At 36.6% G+C, this 12,874-nt stretch overlaps 1 protein-coding gene across 1 annotated transcript; it reads left to right on the top strand.

The window, feature by feature from the left end:
- Window positions 1-631: 631 nt before the first annotated feature.
- Window positions 632-3,267, top strand: LOC117624665 (septum-promoting GTP-binding protein 1-like). Its single transcript, XM_034356049.1, has 6 exons — window positions 632-1,148; window positions 1,243-1,363; window positions 1,475-1,571; window positions 1,674-1,713; window positions 2,264-2,347; window positions 2,736-3,267. The coding sequence occupies exons 1-6, from the start codon at window positions 834-836 to the stop codon at window positions 2,898-2,900; spliced, it is 822 nt and encodes a 273-aa protein (XP_034211940.1). The 5' UTR covers window positions 632-833; the 3' UTR covers window positions 2,901-3,267.
- The last annotated feature ends 9,607 nt before the right edge of the window (window positions 3,268-12,874 follow it).

The raw sequence follows: 12,874 nt of genomic DNA, 5'->3' as shown, positions 1-12,874 counted from the left end.
AGTCCAACCAATTGAATAAGCTACCATCCTAAGTAATTCCTTGCAGTGCACTGGAGAATAAAAAGGAAAAAAGGAAAAAAGGAAATATGCACATCTCTACACATAGGGAAAAAAAAAGAATGCACAGCGAGCGGAAAAAAAGAAAGAAAAGTAGAAGAAATTGTTTATGTCCCCCTTTGATTAGTGGTATTATTATTTGTTGTTATCAATGAAATTACATCATACGGTCGAATTTTCTATCTACTTAGTATGTTTGTATGTAAATTAAATTTAATCCAATCAAATTTGAAATCCTGAGCCCGTCCCTAATGCTAAATTCACATACACAGCAGAACAGAAGCATTTAAAAGGTCGCATTCTTGATTTTCTTATCTAAAATAAAACACCATACAATTAGAATAAGCTACTTGTGCTCTGTCTATGCATGTCCACAAAGTTTTATTCCTTTTTTAAAAAAAATGCTTCATTTATCCACCCCACCCCCACACAACACTTCGTCCTTTTCACCGAAATTACCATAATGCCCATGCATAACCCGACACCAATATTTTAGTCTCAATCTGAAATGACCAAAACACCCTTATGAACGAAGTGTTCAAGAAGCCGGCATTTTGGACTGTTTGGGGATCCGCAATAAAATACCGGTCAACTGTCCTCTCTCTCCCTCCCTTGCTTAGGCTGCTACTCAGTCGCCTTCCGGACTTTCCTGGCATTGGGTTAGCTCAAAGCTCACGTATCACCCAAATTACCAAAACCCAAGAAAATACACCACAAAAACAAGAAGCAAGTTTCCAATTCTATGAACGCACAACATTCATGAAGCTGCCACAAACATGACACAACTTTGCAGAAAAATTGTTCACGTCAATCTGCGCTGGAACATATTCGACCGGGTTTCGATTATTAGGGAGTTTTTCAAGTTCATCTGGGACAGGTTTCTGGTTTGCTCCATAGGGAAGCCGGCGATCCGGTACCGGAGATTGCCCCTGGGGACGACGTTGTCGCCTCCCCCGGAAGCCGTAGAGGGGGTTTTAGTAGTGGATAACCCCGCCACTACGAGCTGTAAGGTGTATGAGACGGATGCGGATTTGGTGAGCTTGAAGGTCAGCTTGTTGGGTGATTGCCAGATTGGAAAGACAAGCTTTATGGTAATTATATAACCAATTTAAAGTTTCTTAATTAATTTTGCTGCTATTAATGATGAACATTTCTAATTCATTTTTTTGTTTTGGGTTCTTCAAGAGCAAATATGTTGGGGATGAGCAGGAACAGAGGTATTTGGAGATGACAGGGGTGACTTTAATGGATAAGACACAAATTGTTCAAGGAGCTCGGATTTCATTTAGTCTATGGGATGTAGGAGGTACGTATAAATGCATTGAAATGTTCTCTTATCAGAGATTCTGATCGGTGTTACAAATTTGACTTGTTATTATATTTTTTTGTGTTGATATGTAGTTTTTGGACTTTGTAGGTGACCAGAGTTCGATGGATCATGTTCCAATCGCCTGTAAAGATGCCGTAGCAATTTTTTTCATGTTTGATCTTACTAGTAGATGCACACTGAACAGGTATGTTCATAATTTTTCTGATATTAGATTTCTGAGTTAAAATTAACTCATATGTTTACTACGGTTAATTAACTGGGGTTTTGTTTTTGGGTGTGCTTGCAGTGTTGTTGGATGGTACACTCAAGCAAGAAAATGGAATCAGGTACCATTTACAGTTTTTTTCTTTTTTGGAGGACTTTTCTTGTTTAGAAGGGCGATAATATATTAAACTCACACACACTATACGTATAAGACTCGAAACTAGAACTTTGCCTAGGAGAGCAATTACTTCAAACCACTATACTAGTGGGTCCTTTGCAATTATAGTTCATTTTTTGCATATATATATATATATATAACTAGTTTTTTCTTTTCCCCAGTTATTATCTACTGATATTAGTAGTTTTTGATTGGGGGGGAATTTCTCATTTACTTTTGCCCCAAATGGTTTTTTCCACAAAGAAAATAATAAAAGCACTCTGCATCTTTGCAAAGGCAACATGTATTCCATTCATAATGCTTTACTTACCTGTGGCAATGATGGACTTTGCTTTAATCATAAATCACTGCGTTACTTCATTGAGTAATTAAGTTAATCATCACTGTTCATGATGTCAAAATTGTGGCAACCCAGCTTAAAAACAATTGATGCCAAATTAAGTTCTCTCTAGTTATGAATTTGTATCTAATTAAGTTCCTACTTTCTGTTGCAGACAGCAATTCCCATACTAATTGGGACAAAATTCGATGATTTTGTAAGACTTCCCCCTGATCTGCAATGGACAATCGTGACCCAGGTAAACCAACTTCCTGCAAATTTTGTTTAGTACTAATAATGCTAGAGTTATCGAATGGACGTCAAACGATACGGTCGATACTATTTTCCGGTAAAAACAACCTTATTGATAAAAACAAAACAAAACAAAAACCTAAGTCTTAGCAAAGAACTGGGTTGCCGTGACCATCAGGGTAGCTGATGATTTAGTTTTCAAAGTGTGACATGTGAAGGAGAAGAATGTTTGGGATAAAAATAAAAGACTTGGGGGGTCCTCTTTCGTCAGTTCTGTGACTAAAAAAGACATGCCAAACTCAAACAAAATTTCTTCTCTTTCCGCGTGGAGGATAAGAGCCGAAGAAGGGCCACTTGTTGACTAAAGCTTTACATGTTGAATTTTATTCGTGCAGGCCAGGGCTTATGCAAAGGCTATGAAGGCGACCCTTTTCTTCTCAAGTGCAACCCACAACATCAACGTGAACAAGATCTTCAAATTCATCTTGGCCAAGCTTTTTAACCTGCCATGGAAAGTAGAGAGGAATTTGAATATTGGAGAGCCCATCATCGATTACTGAGTTGTATTACTCAGTTCACTGATCCATTTGTGTACATATATAATTGAGGGAGAAAAAAAAAAAAGACAAAAAACAAAGAAAGAAGAGGAAAAAAGAAATGTGAGTTAGAAAAGGAAAAGGGAGATTTTATTTTCAATTCCCAGCTGTAATTTACCCAAGAAAATCCCTTTAGTCTTTCTTTTCTTTTGGCCTTAGAGTGCTCACCCCTGTCTTGTTATCTGATCATTACTTACACAATGACAGAAGAAATTACAGAGAGGTGATAGTTTTTTCTTTTGTCTTTTTTTTTTTCTTCTTTCCTTGTGGTCATAGTTGATTTACCAATTATCATGGCTATGTAGGATATATGGTGGTATTTGATGGTCGATGCAGTGAGAGTGTTTTTTTTTTTCTTTCAAAATTCAAGCAATTGTTTAAATTATAAAGAAAGGCGGTTTAATTTTGCGACCATTAATCTGTAAATTAAGGCTATTTTTTATTGAATTAAACTCCGTTTGAAAAAGAAGAAAAAAATTGTGGTGTTTAATTAAAAAATAAAATAAAATGCTTTGCTTCCTCAGTTTAAGCCCATAATAATTTGACATCTTACAACTTAAATTTGGAGGCAAGAGCCCATTGCACCATCAACTGAACGTCGGTGTGCAAGCCCGTTTATATCCTTATAATAACCGAAATAGATATATATATATATATATATATATATATATATATATTGAAAATAAAAAAGATTGCAGCCAAGGAGAGAAAAAGTTGATAAATTGAAATTAAACCAAATTTTTTTATCATAACTCTCTCGTCGTAGAAAAAAAAAAGAGAGGCTGATTTTCCAATCATTTTTTTTTTTTGTCCACTTACACTCTATTTATTGAAAATTGTATGTTCACACTTAGATTTTTTCACTCATCTTTTATCCGCTTATATTCCATTTTGCTTTTTTTTAATATTTTTTTTCTTGATGAATTTGGGGAGGGGGTTAAACACCCTAGACACAAGACCAAAACAACTAAAAAAATCAAACGGTTCTAGGAACCCTTAATACATCATTGGCTAACAAGTATGCCACCCAAGGGGGGCAATATCCAAAAGACAAAGGCCAAGGTCTCCATTGAAACTTGCATTAGCCAAACAATCTAAACACTATTCTTCTTCTTACGGTAAACATGTTGAAGTCTCCACCCAACAACCAAGAATATCCATCATCTGTTTGCATTCAAAGTGATAATTCCAGCAAAGAGCGAAGGGTCACCCCAATCTTGCCTAGAGGAGAATAACATATCATAAGCAGCTTTTTGTTGGCGCAGTACATGAGTTCAGGAAAGTGATTTCCTAATTAGTGTAGTTGACTAATTCTTGTACAATTAGGACTTTGTTTCCTAGTTTATTTTATTTCCTTGTTAAACCTGTAAAACCCTATGTAAACATATAAATAGCTCATTATGGAGATGAATAGAATTGAATCAGTTTTACCTAAACATATATTTCTACTTGGTATCAGAGCCACCGATCTGGTGGTTTCTTGTTTATCCCAAACCCTCTAATTGAATTCAAACCTATATTGAGTTCATAAGTTTTTCATCCATCCTCCACATATATTGAGTTCATACTTCCACACCATCAATTTCCGCTGCGATGACAACACTCGAGGCTTCCCTTGTTCTCCAGGATAGTTCTTCGACCTCCGCTGCACAACCTCCAACTTCGTCGGTTCCACAGATTGTCACCATCCAGAATGATAATTCTGCATGGCCTACAGGAGTTATTCTCAATGAGACCAATTATGCTCTTTGGTCTCAACTCATGGAAATTCGAATTGCTACTATCTTATTGGCTCTTTTTCTGTGCCAGCCGAATCTGCTCCTACTTTTGATGCGTGGACCACTGAAAATCTACGAGTCAAAGGTTGGTTAATTGATTCTATGTCCCCTGAGTTGATGGGCCGCTTTATTCGTCTTCGCACTGCCAAGGAGATTTGGGTTGCTGTCAAGAAAGTTTTCTATGATGGATCCGACGAATCTCAAGTTTACGAATTGAACAGGAAGGCATTCACCCTCAAACAGAATGGCCAACCTGTTTCCAAATATTATAGCATGCTTCAGAGTCTTTTTCAGGAACTGGATCATCGCGACCCCTCATCTATGGTGTGCGCTGCTGACACTGATACATACAAAAAAAAAACTCGATCGTCTTCGAGTTCATATTTTTCTTTCTGGATTGGATCCCGAATTTGATCAAGTCCGTAGTGAAATCCTCCGCAAGGAACCTAAATTGGATCTCGACCAAAGTTTTGCTTATGTTCGCCGTGATGCACAACAACGCGCCAATTTTACTGGTGCTGCCGCCTCTCTTGATGCTACTGTCATGGTGGCTCAACGTTCCAAAGGACCACCTTCATCTCATGGGAGTTCCTCGACCCAGGGGGTGAAGGACAAACCAGTTTTCAAGTGCACTCATTGTGGTGGTTCAAAGCACACTCGTGAACATTGTTATGAATTAGTTGGCTTTCCATCTTGGTGGGATCATTCTAAGAATAAAAGAAATGGTCATAAGGCACTCCAAGCCTCTGCTACTCCAGAGACCTCCCCTGTAAGTGGCAACAAATCAAATGAACATACTTCTGCATCTGCGTCCATGGCTACATCAGGTACAACTGGTTATGCATTGAATGAATGTTTCTTCCACCTCACCCACCAGTAATGTCTGGATTATTGATTCAGGCGCCTCTGATCATATGACATGTGATTCGAATAAAATCACATCTTTGTCTCCATCTTCACAGTCGGTAGTATCCAATGCAAATGGTAGTTCCTCTCCTGTTGTTGGAGAGGGTTCTTTATCCCTTACAGATTCGTTGCACCTGGATTCAGTACTTGTTGTGCCGTCATTGGATTTTAATTTGCTATCTGTTGCGCAAATTACTCATGCTCTTTTTTGTACTGTAACGTTTTGGCCAAATTGTTGTATTTTTCAGGACATCCTCACAAGGAAGATAATTGGTTATGGTACTAGAAGGGGCAAGCTGTATTTTCTGGATTTGGCAACAAGTGGTGAGACTCGGATTTCTCAAGCCTTCAAGACTAGTGGAGATCCGACCGAGAAAAATCAGAATTTTATTTGGTTGTGGCATAGACGGTTGGGTCATGCCTCCTTTGGATATCTTAAAAAGTTGTTTCCTTCATGGTTTAGTAAACTTTCAGATTTTAATTTTAAGTGTGATGTTTGTGAACTGGCAAAAAGCCATCGAGTTTCCTTCCCTTTGAGTATGAATAAATGTACGGTGCCTTTTTCAATTGTTCATTCTGATGTTTGGGGTCCTGCTCCAATTTCTACTTATTCTGGTGCTCGTTGGTTTGTTACCTTTATTAATGATTGCACATGTATGACTTGGATTTCTCTCTTAAAAACCAAGGGGGAGGTGTGTACCACATTTCAACAGTTTTACAAGATGGTAGACACTCAATTTCATGCAAAAATTAAGATCCTTCGTTATGATAATGGGGTGAATTTGTGAATCATGATCTTTGTCAGTTTTTAGAAGCTCATGGAATTGAACATCAACGAACATGTCCATATACCCCTCAGCAAAATGGGGTAGCAGAGCGCAAAAATCGTCATTTTTTAAAAGTGGTTCGAGCTTCATTGTTTGATGCTCAAATGCCTCGTTCTTTTTGTGGAGAAGTCGTGTGTTCTGCTGCGTATCTTATTAATCGGGTTCCCTCCAGTGTCTTGAACTTCCAAACACCATTACAAGCCCTTCGTCAGTTTTGTGCTATTCATCCACTCCCAATTTGGAGCCACAAGTTTTTGGATGTGTAACTTTCGTTCATCTTTATACACATCAGTGCAACAAGTTGGAGCCTCGAGCACTCAAGTGCGTGTTTATTGGCTATGCCCAACATCAAAAAGGGTATCGCTGCTATCATCCCCTACTCAGAAGCTCTACATCACTATGGATGTGGTTTTTGGAGAAGAAGAAATGTATTTTTTGGGGGGAGTTCAGGCACTGGCGAGTCCAGATACTGTTGATGATCGGTTCGACCTGGAAGGTTTCGTTACTTTGGAGTCGTTATGTCATCCGACAGTTCAGGATGCACTAACCAACTCGTCAGATACCACTCCAGAAACTACGCACGACAGTCTTGATGACCGGTCACGGTTGGTCTCCTCACCCATAACTCAGTCACCCATTTAGGGGGAGAAGAATGATGTATTGATGCCCGTTTCTGAAGTTTCTGTACCATTTAACCAATTATCTTCTGAGGTGTCTTCTGAACCTACAACCCAAGTAATATCCCAGAACATTGATGTTGAAGATTTATATTTAACTGATTTGTTTTCAGACGATCCATCTAATGAGATACATCTACAACCATACCAATTACCTGTTCGTAAGAATCGTGGTATCCCAAAGATTCAATATGAAGTGGATCCCAAAGCTAAAGTGAAGTACCCGATTAGCAACCATGTTTCCACTCATAGATTGTCCGCACCACATGCCATGTTGATCAAACAACTAGATTCTTTGTCTACACCAAGCAGTGTAGAAGAGGCTTTGATGGATCCAAACTGGAAACAAGCTATGAATGATGAGATGCAAGCTCTTCAAAAGAATTCCACATGGAAACTTGTTCCTCTCCCAAGTGGCAAACGAACTGTGGGTTGTAGATGGATTTATACCATAAAGTTGAAGGCAGATGGATCGATCGAACGGTACAAAGCTCGATTGGTGGCAAAAGGGTATACTCAGAGATATGGAGTGGATTATCAGGAGACGTTTGCTCCAGTAGCAAAAATCAATACTGTACGAATCCTGATATCACTTGCTGCAAACTTGGATTGGCCATTACACCAATTCGATGTCAAAAATGCCTTTTTACATGGTTATTTAGAAGAAGAAGTTTATATGGATCCTCCGCCTGGATGTAACTTGAGTTCCGAATTGAAACACTATGTGTGCAAATTAAAGAAGTCTTTGTATGGTTTGAAACAGTCACCTCGAGCATGGTTTGGGCGGTTGACAAAGTCTATGAGGGCATTTGGATATAAACAAAGTAATTTTGATCATACTTTGTTCTTGAAGCATAAGGAAAATAAAATTACAGCTTTGATAGTATATGTTGATGATATGATCGTAACAGGTGATGATCCTGATGAAAGAAAAGCATTGCAAGAGTACTTATCTAAGGAGTTTGAGATAAAAGATCTTGGTACACTTAAGTATTTTCTCGGGATAGAAGTATCTAGATCACAGCAAGGTATCTTCTTGTCTCAACGAAAATATGTTATGGATTTATTAATTGAAATAGGGATGATGGGGTGTAAACCAGTTAATACGCCTATGGAGGAAAATCACAAGCTTGGTGAGTGTACTGATCATAAACCAACTAACAAGGAGCAATACCAGCGCCTAGTTGGGAGGTTAATTTATTTGTCACATACGAGACCGGACATTACATATGCTGTGAGTGTTGTAAGGCAGTTTATGCACTCTCCAAGTGAAGTTCATAGAGATGCAGTGAATCGCATCTTGAGATATTTGAAATCAACTCCTGGTAAAGGGTTAATGTATTCAAAGCAAGGACATCTGGATGTAATTGGGTATACAGATGCGGATTGGGCTGGGTCCCAAACAGACAGACGACCCACTTCAGGTTACTTTACTTTTGTAGGAGGTAACCTTGTTACTTGGCGTAGTAAGAAACAAAATGTTGTTGCAAGATCAAGTGCGGAGGCAGAATATAGAGGTATGGCACATGGTGTTTGTGAGTTGTTATGGATTAAGCATGTTCTAACGGAGTTAGGTTTAAAGCCTAAAAAACCCATGAAATTATATTGCGATAATATTGCGGCCATTAATATTGCTCATAATCCAGTTCAACATGATTGAACTAAACATGTTGAAGTGAATAGGCATTTCATCAAAGAAAGATTAGAAGACAAGACGCTTCAGTTCCCGTTTGTAAAGTCAGAAGATCAGTTGGCAGATATCTTGATGAAAGCAGTCTCAAGCCGAGTATTTCAGGACACGCTGAGCAAGTTGGACCTTGGTGACATTTATGCTCCAACTTGAGGGTGAGTGTTGGCGTGTACATGAGTTCAGGAAAGTGATTTCCTAATTAGTGTAGTTGACTAATTCTTGTACAATTAGGACTTCGTTTCCTAGTTTATTTTATTTCCTTGTTAAACCTGTAAAACCCTATGTAAACATATAAATAGCTCATTATGGAGATGAATAGAAAGCGAGAGTTGGAAAAATTGTTGGAATTCATGATTAATTTTAGAGTTAATCAAACAATCAATCAACACAAAATTATGATTTTAGTGTTGATTCTTGAGTTATTATAAAAGTGTTAAGTGTATCCCCCACAATAGTAGCATATTGAGTTTATCCGCTCCTTTAATAATTTTTGCCCTAAAACATGCTTTTTAATTCAATTAATGCAATATTTTGAAATAAAAAGAAAGAAGGAAAAATACAAGAACATATGACGAAAGTCTATATATTTATTGTTTGAAAAGGAAAAAAGAGAGTAGGTTTTCAGTAATTTTCAATATAGGTTTTGTTCTTCCAAAGCAAAATATAAATGTTTTGAATAGCCCAAGGTCAATTTGGGAGAAAGAGAAAGGGGTTGCAGTTTTGGTGATTAAGTTTAACAAATCTGTTGGAGGGAGTTTTGCTACATGACTCACCTATTTTAGCATTCCAAAGCTGTTGAAAAGGCTATTGGAGATATTCTTGTACTTTTGGCTTAAATCTTAAATAATCCATTTAATTTATATGATCAAAATTAAGGCACATATGTTAAATATATTAATTATGGCTAGAATTGGTGGACACTAAAATTGCTAGACCAAAAGGAAATATTGTTGTGAAATTATTGCAAGCGCACAATCCGCACAAGTAATATATAGATAAGTGAAGTGTCGTTCCCACGAAGACTATAATTTTCTTTTGAGTACCAATTATGATTAATTCAGAAGTTTATTTGAACAATGATTAATGAGAGTGATTGATTTATTAAACTAAATTAAAATAAATATGAAACTTAGAAATTTAAGTTACGGTGGAAAATCAAGTTGATGAGACACTAGAGCATCTGATTTCACCATAACCAATTCTACTTAATTCTTATAGCCAATTAACCCTAAGTACTACCCATGTTGACAGTTGGTTTCTCCTAATTCATTCGATATCCCCTCTCGGGCTTAGCTAAAAGTATTCTCAATTAACAACTCATTCTCTCTCGAGAAACGGATTTAGAAAATCAAGAACTCATTAAGTTCTATGAAAACCTGCAAGAAAACTGCATGAGTCATGTTAGTCCCTCTTGAGCACTCATTCAAGACATGGTATTTGTTACGAGAAGCAAACACCAAACATCTCATCTCGATCTCCATTTGGATCGTCAATTAAATATTAGCTAGATATTTAAGGCATTAAGAACAATAACAAATACTTAACATGGAATAGTATTCATAAATTAATATAACTATGAAAATTAAGTATTCATGGCTAGGCTACATCATAGCCCTAGCAAGTGAAATTAGTTCATGACAAAAGAAAAGATAAACAAAAGAATTGTTGTCATAAAACTGATTTGGCAAATGGATTTGATCTCTGGATTCTCCACACCAACACCTTCGTAATCTCCAAAAGCATCGAGGCTGGAAACTCTTGGCTCTCTCTGATATATTTGTGGGTGTATGAAAGTTGTATATGGTAAGAAGATGGTACATAAAGAGAGCTTAGGGTGACCTTATATAGTGTAAAAAGAACTAAACCTTACTCTAAAAAGGTCTGGAAAAACTCTCCTAAAGCAAAACAAAATCCCAAATAATTAAGGAAACAAACTAGGAAAGAATCCTTCTTTGACTTGGAACATATCAGTCAATTAGCACGGATATTTTGGGGTCTTTCCACTTCCTAGAAAATTCTGGAGAAATATGAGAAATCTTGATCTCTAAGCTTTCCAAGCATATATCACACTCTATTAGGATAAATCAGAAAGGTCTTCAAATCTTCAATCTTCCACAGCAGTGCAGTTCTGACGGGATTTCAACTTAGGCTGTCTTGACTTGCAAGTCTGGAGCATTTGGTTTGGTAGAAAATTATGCAACTTTGACACAATGATCTTCAATGTCTTAGCTTTCTTCTCTAATTGGCCCTGTGCTAAAATTCATTCAAAAAGTCAATTTTCAGTCAGAACCCCTCTAAGAGCTAATACTATGTTTAGTTAACTTTCCCTACAAAAACCAAATATAAGAGGTATACAAATATAGGAAATAATGCACTTATCAAATATCATTACAGTAAATTTCAATTAGACAAACTAATTACATGATTAATATTTATTGTGAGCTCACACATGATGGAATAACTATCTATACTTATATAATGAACAAAACACTTATCCAAATTCTGTTTAACTTTGAATATGTATATTTTCCAATCATGTACTAATTAGTACACACTTTAGTTAAGGTAACTACTGCATGGTTTTCCATGAAACAAAATCGGGCTGATAGTTGAGCAGGTCATGTTCATTTAGTGACCCCCTAAAACCTATAACAACCTCTCTTAATTTTTTTGGTTATGCACTTGTAAACTGGTACCTTGGTTTCCTTCAACATCTCAAGAGGCTTCACCTTAAATGGAGGTTTGTAATGTTGAAAAGAGGATTAAAATTAATAAATAAAATATCATCATATATGTGTGTGTATATATATATATATAAAGTTTTAATTGAGAGATATCTCAAATAAGATTATTTGAGGGACACTTTTGTAGTGCTCACTTTGCATTGTATTTCAATAATCTAGAACAACCGAATTTTTTTTTCAATATTTTTCCAAATATATCATTTATGTAAAAGATCACTTGAATTTGAAATGTACTTTCATGAACATTGTGTTTTCCAGTTTGTTGGTCACAACTAAATGTCTACAATGATAAGTAGATGAGGAAAGTCATGCAATAAAATTGATTAATGTGGCAACTAAATGAAAAGATGATGAGTCATGCAGTAAATATGTTACAGTTTCATTGATTATGAGGACCAGAAAAATTCTCCAAGGGCGGATTTAGATGGAAAGAGTCTCCAAACAAAAACAACTTGTTGGATATTGTGACTAATTGAGCAACTAGCTAAGCAAGATTAGCCACGTGCCATGTTTTGAGAGGTCATCGCCTTAGCCAAAGAAACTTTGCCACAAGTCACAACTAGAGGTCATGTCAAGTCTCACATTGGAATACAAAGAGTAAACACTCCCCATTACCTATAAAAGGAGATCACTGTCCACTTAGAAAGGGCTTCTCCCTTCTTCCCTTCTCTTTGGGTCCAACCATGTGTACACTGTAAACAACCATATTATTATAATGAGAATATCCTTCGCTGTGGATGTAGCCTATTCATTAAGGTGAACCATGTATATCTGTCTTTTGTATGTTTACTTACTTTCCTTTCGTCATATGTTATTACCTGATGAAGGCATACATGAATCTGCCAATGACACTTGTCTTGCCGAAGGTATACACACCTGCTTAAGGCCCTCACATTCACACATAATCCACCACTTCACATCTATCTAAGTTATGTCCAATTTTAGACATCAACACAACTATTCAAGAAAAACTTGGTGCCGAATTGTTCAAATTCATGCATTATAGTTTTTCTGTGTCAAATGTTACTGTAAAATGAGGTCTCTTCGTCCAAAAAAAAGAAAAGAAAGTAAAATGAGGTGAAAACAAATGGTTCCAGTCACATGCAAATAACCTGCAAACAATTGAACACATACAAATAACAAATAAATAAATAAAAACGTGACAGTTCTACACAAGGCATTGCGCATATATATAGTGCTAATATATAGCTAATAGGGATGCCTTAAAAATATGGGTGATATATATATATATATATATGATGTATTTTGTTTTGTTTTTCTAACTTTCCCATACAGGGCAGATTTCACACATATAC

Source organism: Prunus dulcis, chromosome 4 (assembly GCF_902201215.1).
Source record: "Prunus dulcis chromosome 4, ALMONDv2, whole genome shotgun sequence".
Lineage (NCBI taxonomy): Eukaryota > Viridiplantae > Streptophyta > Magnoliopsida > Rosales > Rosaceae > Prunus > Prunus dulcis.
Note: the sequence above shows the minus strand (reverse complement) of the source record. Positions and strands in the feature narration are given on the sequence as shown.

Coding starts and splice junctions, on each gene's coding strand:
- LOC117624665 (XM_034356049.1), top strand. CDS start 834: ATGACACAACTTTGCAGAAAAATTGTTCACGTCAATCTGCGCTGGAAC. Junction 1,364..1,474: donor TAGTCTATGGGATGTAGGAG/GTACGTATAAAT, acceptor TGGACTTTGTAG/GTGACCAGAGTTCGATGGAT. Junction 1,572..1,673: donor AGTAGATGCACACTGAACAG/GTATGTTCATAA, acceptor GTGTGCTTGCAG/TGTTGTTGGATGGTACACTC.